Genomic DNA, 5,417 nt, shown 5'->3' with positions numbered 1-5,417 from the left:
GAAAGCCTTCTCCAGTGTGTGTATTTGTACAGCATTGTCATTATAATCTGAGCAAACAATTCTGCTGTGATTGTAATCACTGTACAATTATAACTGACCCCAGGTCCGAAACTAACACACCAAGAAGGAATTACTGTAGCGTCAAACTTGAACAGGACTGTGCGGCTCTGCAAATGTAACGTTATCTTTCAATAAATATGTTATAATACAACATTTAAATTACAGGCAACTGTATCTTCTGTGGCATCAATGTCTCAACAGTGCGATTCCTCGACAGAACAGAGCCAGGACGGGAAGCGTCTAATAAACACGTACAGTTAATAAAACGGTCTTTTTATTTCAGTCTTGTTTTCTTACCTTTTTGGATTTGCTGGTATTTTTCGACTTCCGTTTGCAGTTTCTTCTGAATAATGTCCGCCATCTTGTAGCGCTCGGTGTTAAAAGTTGTGATTATTAATATTATTGCTGTGAATAATTCAGACTTGTCCGATTCGCGTTATCTCTCTTAAATGTCTGTTTCAAGCGACTTCTCATGGAAACCAACCCGAGTCGCAAAGGAAGTGACGTCACGAGAGAAAGCCATCTTAGTGAAGGAACGCGGCTTCTGTGCAGTATCGAAATACCATGAAGATCAGAGCCGCCATATTACTGAAGGACCTCCACAATAATGTGTGAAAAGACAGCACTTAAATTGCATTGGAGATGTTGAGGCGCCATATTAGTTAAGAAAAGCGAACAGATATATTTAAAATAGATTTTAAAACATCATATTTTTTTTGTTTTTATTACATGCTATACACACGCATCTCGTCTCCCAATGTTTTATATAGAGGTAAAAAAATATGAAATAATGAACGAATGAACCTTTAATATTGTAGGACCTCTTTGAAGAATTAAACCCTTGAATATAATACAATACAGCACAGCAATGTTGTTGTATTTGTATTGCATGGCAATGAGCTCCTTCTTTGGTTGCGTTCTGTATACAGTGGATACAAACGAATCACCGGCAAACTCACCAGCATCGTTATACACAAAAACACATCGATTGAAAGAAAGTAAATGGTTAGCGTTAGTTTTAACGCTTCAGACTAGCTTAGCACATATTTTGTAGCAGCATTTATTTATTTTTTGGTCGGAATTAGGAAAATGCTGGTTGAGACGAGCACCACCTGGCGTTTGGCGAATGTAATGCATTTTGCATTTGACAATAAATATAAATCCAGTAAAGTGTCGTGGAATTTGACCGGACACGTGAAAATGTGTCACAGAATCTCGCCGCCCCCTCGCCCCGCTCGTTGCTTGTGCTGAATACTGGGGACCACGCGAGATTACAGGAGAGAAGTCGAGTTGGGTGTGGAGGGCGGATGTAGGTCCCTGTGTTAATGTTGCGCTCCTCATTCACTTCATGGCCAAATTGTATCTCTACCAAGGGAGGGGAACCCAGTTCTGTGAAACTCCGAAGATAAAAAGGTAACTGAGAGATGGATTCGCGTCGGTGTGTTTGTTGCACATCCCTTTGAGCAAGCTTCATCACAGAGCTCGCTGGAGGACACAGCTTGCTCCTGATTTCTATCTGAATGCCTCACACAAACCGGAGCGGACACTGACCTACGTTTGTGTCGTTACAAAGAAGCTTAAAAAACAGCTTTGACAGGCAAGTATATAACGTTTCGGTATCGCTGTCCCGTGACGCTGGGGCTGCATGAAGATTATTCTATCTGAAATAATACAATACTCAAGAATAACAAAGCATTGAATTCCTTGAATGTCTAATTAAAAGCTCCAAAGACACTGCTGAGTGATGAGGGCGGCAAATAGCTGTATTATTCAGTCGCTTCTGAGTCACGGAAATACAAAGCCAGGGCTTTAATCTTCAAAGACCACTGTGTAATGTAAAGGGAAGATAGATACTGTGTTTTTTTTTTACTGGTCAGGCAGTGTATTGCGAAGGTGAGCTACGCAGCAGGTGCTTTGTGAAGACATCGGCGTTGAGTATCGCACTGGTTCATCTCATCCTCTCTTATTAGACAGAATTACATCAGCAGGGTCCTTTCAACACTCATGGGATTTAATATGCGTGTAGTCGCTAGTGCTTTTACCAGGGGGGATACCACAGCAGTAAACTTTGAGAAGGGGCTGGTTCATTATCTTCACTGTGCTTTACTACACTTTGAGAAGGGGCTGGTTCATCCTCTTCTCTGTGCTTTGAGAAGGGGCTGGTTCATTATCTTCACTGTGCTTTACTACACTTTGAGAAGGGGCTGGTTCATTATCTTCACTGTGCTTTGAGAAGGGGCTGGTTCATCCTCTTCTCTGTGCTTTGAGAAGGGGGCTGGTTCATTATCTTCACCGAGAAGGGGCTGGTTCATTATCTTCTCTGTGCTTTACTACACTTTGAGAAGGGGCTGGTTCGTTATCTTCACTGTGCTTTCATACACTTTGAGAAGGGGCTGGTTCATTATCTTCTCTGTGCTTTACTACACTGTGTGGTTTCCCAGGGATGCCCCAGCACAGCCTCCTCTGCTCTTTGTAAAGCTGTGTGTTGCTCTTCTTTCCCAGGTGCAGGTGAGGCCCCTGAGATGCGGCTGCGTAGGTGGGTGTGGATTGTGTTGCTGCTGACCGCGGTGCTGTCCTGCCTGCTCAGTGTGGATCACATCGAGGGCTGGTGGATGAGCTGGGGAGTGTGGGGAGGAGCCCTGTCGGCCGAGGCTCGGACCCGGGCCCTGGCAGCGCTGCGGCGGGAGCAGGAGGCCCTGAGCACCCGGCTGGAGGACTTCTACCTGCTGCCCAACGAGCGCTCCTGCGCCCCGACCGCCCCCTTCCTGCTGAGCCTGGTCACCAGCGCCCCCCCCAACGCCGAGGCACGCCACGCCATCCGCCAGACCTGGGGCAGCCTGACGAGCGTGGGGGGGCGTGCCGTGCGGACGCTGTTCCTCCTGGGGATCCCTGACACCCCCGCCCAGCGCCAGGCACTCGCCAGCGAGGCTGAGCGGCACGGAGACATCGTCCAGGGAAACTTCAGAGACTCGTACGCAAACCTGACCCTCAAGACCCTCTCCCTGCTGCGCTGGACTGCCAGGTACTGCCCCCGCGCCTCCTTCATCACCAAGGTGGATGACGATGTCATGCTGAACTACGAGGTGCTCCTACCCTACCTGGAGAGACTGAGGAGCAACGAGGAGAAGGGAGAAGGGGAGTGGGGGGAAACTGTGGGGAATGGAAGCAGAGAAGAGAAGAAAGGGGGGAAATCAGAGGGGAACGTAAAGGGCGAGGAGAGGTGGGAGTGGGAGAGGAACAGGGGCTGGTCTGGGCAGTGGGCTGACTGGAGGGGGAGCTGGTTCTCCGGTCCGGACCTGTACCTGGGTCGGGTTCACAGGGGTGCGGTTCCGATCCGGGACCCCCGCAGCAAGTCCTTCGTGTCGCACCGGGTGTACCCCCAGGACCGCTTCCCCCAGTACTGCAGCGGCACGGCCTACGTGCTGTCCAGCTCGGCGGCCCGCAAGCTGTACCTCACCTCCTACCTGACGCCCCCCTGCCCCCTGGAGGACGTGTTCGTAGGGTTGAGCGCGCGGGGGGCCGGCTTGCGCCCCTCCCACTGCGGCCTGTTCTCGGGGGGGCCGCGCATCCCCTTCGGGCGCTGCTGCTACGGCTCCCTGATCGCAGCGCACCACGTGACTGCGGAACAGCAGCACCAGTACTGGGGGGAGCTGAGAGGGGGGCCGCCCTGCTCCTGGATCACAGGCAGGGCGGCGCTAGGGTTCTGCAAACTGCGTGTACTGCTGAAGGACACAGAGACTTAATACACTGTGACACACGCACAGGATTACAATGAGGGGACTGATTACACTGCGACACACGCACAGGATTACAATGAGGGGACTGATTACACTGCGATACACGCACAGGATTACAATGAGGGGACTGATTACACTGCGACACACGCACAGGATTACAATGAGGGGACTGATTACACTGCGACACACGCACAGGATTACAATGAGGGGACTGATTACACTGCGACACACGCACAGGATTACAATGAGGGGACTGATTACACTGCGACACACGCAGAGGATTACAATGAGGGGACTGATTACACTGCGACACACGCACAGGATTACAATGGGGGGACTGATTACACTGCGACACGCAGGATTACAATGAGGGGACTGATTACACTGCGACACACGCAGAGGATTACAATGAGGGGACTGATTACACTGCGACACACACAGAGGATTACAATGAGGGGACTGATTACACTGCGACACACGCACAGGATTACAATGAGGGGTCTGATTACACTGCGACACACGCAGGATGACAATGAAGGGGGTCTGATTACACTGCGACACACGCAGGATGACAATTATTATTATTATTATTATTATTTATTTCTTAGCAGACGCCCTTATCCAGGGCGACTTACAATCGCAAGCAAATACATTTCAAGTGTTACAATACAAGTAATACAATAAGAGCAAGAAATACAATAACTTTTGTTCAAGCAAAGTACAAGTGTGACAAACCACAATTCAATAATACAGCAGATAATAGTGATAGTTACATCAGGTTATGATTAAATACAAAGTACTACAGACAATGAAGGGGGTCTGATTACACTGCGACACACGCAGGATGACAATGAGGGGGTCTGATTACACTGCGACACACGCACAGGATTACAATGAGGGGACTGATTATACTGCGACACACGCAGTAGGCTTCATGTTGTTTATAATGAATGAATGCACAGGTAATGAGTAAATGCCAGTGTTATTCAGTTTAGATTTAAGTCATTTAATTTCTGCCAAGTAGGCAGAAATAAAAGAACCATCATTTGCATTGTGTGCATTAACATTCAAAGTGATTTGTGTGCTTTTTGTTAAAGAAAATAATATAAAACAAAATGAAGTCGTGCATTACTCATTATTACCACAATCTTACTTCTTTTGTGAAATTAGGTTATATCATAAATAATGGCCTTTTAAAAAATAAAAATCTATACACAATTAGGAACTAGCACTGGATCTCGTAATCATGAATTTATTATCTGGATAAATGTAATCCAGCAGTGACAAATGACCGAGTTGTTTCATTCATCGTCACTGGTGTGTGTTTTAATGTTCATAGTGTTTGAGTTTATTCCATGAAGGAGGAACAGTGCTTGAAACCTGCTTCCAGGAGACCGGGACACTCGGACCTCGTTCACATTTGCGATTTCTCATTTGTGACTTCAGCCACCATTTCGATGTGGCCCGGGGCCTCCAATCCACGACCAGGGCCAGCCTTTACCATATATATGAACGCAAAGCAGACTGGGACGGCCTTTTCATATCACGTGACCAACGTGGTCACGTCGTTCAGTACTCCCACGTGCAAGAAAGGTAAATAGAAAGCTGAATGCTCTGCTA

The 5,417-nt window shown here is 47.8% G+C and overlaps 2 protein-coding genes across 3 annotated transcripts in view; one reads left to right on the top strand and one right to left on the bottom strand.

The window, feature by feature from the left end:
* Positions 1 to 538, bottom strand: part of LOC117434223 (prefoldin subunit 6) — a 7,320-nt gene extending 6,782 nt beyond the window's left edge. Inside the window, exon 1 of the mRNA XM_059009091.1 lies at positions 358 to 538. Within this exon, the coding sequence (XP_058865074.1) occupies positions 358 to 421 (64 nt within the window). The 5' untranslated portion in view covers positions 422 to 538. The remainder of the gene's footprint in view (positions 1 to 357) is intronic.
* A 717-nt stretch (positions 539 to 1,255) lies between these two features.
* On the top strand, positions 1,256 to 4,917 carry LOC131707033 (beta-1,3-galactosyltransferase 5-like). Of its 2 annotated transcripts, none has more exons than XM_059009080.1 (2): positions 1,256 to 1,473; positions 2,563 to 4,917. In XM_059009080.1, the coding sequence occupies exon 2, from the start codon at positions 2,583 to 2,585 to the stop codon at positions 3,801 to 3,803; it is 1,221 nt and encodes a 406-aa protein (XP_058865063.1). In that variant the 5' UTR covers positions 1,256 to 1,473; positions 2,563 to 2,582; the 3' UTR covers positions 3,804 to 4,917. The 2 variants fall into 2 exon arrangements, with proteins under 2 accessions (XP_058865063.1, XP_058865062.1); XM_059009079.1 differs by having other exon boundaries at positions 1,256 to 1,657.
* The last annotated feature ends 500 nt before the right edge of the window (positions 4,918 to 5,417 follow it).

This window comes from Acipenser ruthenus, chromosome 38 (assembly GCF_902713425.1).
Source record: "Acipenser ruthenus chromosome 38, fAciRut3.2 maternal haplotype, whole genome shotgun sequence".
NCBI lineage: Eukaryota > Metazoa > Chordata > Actinopteri > Acipenseriformes > Acipenseridae > Acipenser > Acipenser ruthenus.
This window is presented reverse-complemented; position numbering and strand designations above follow the sequence as displayed.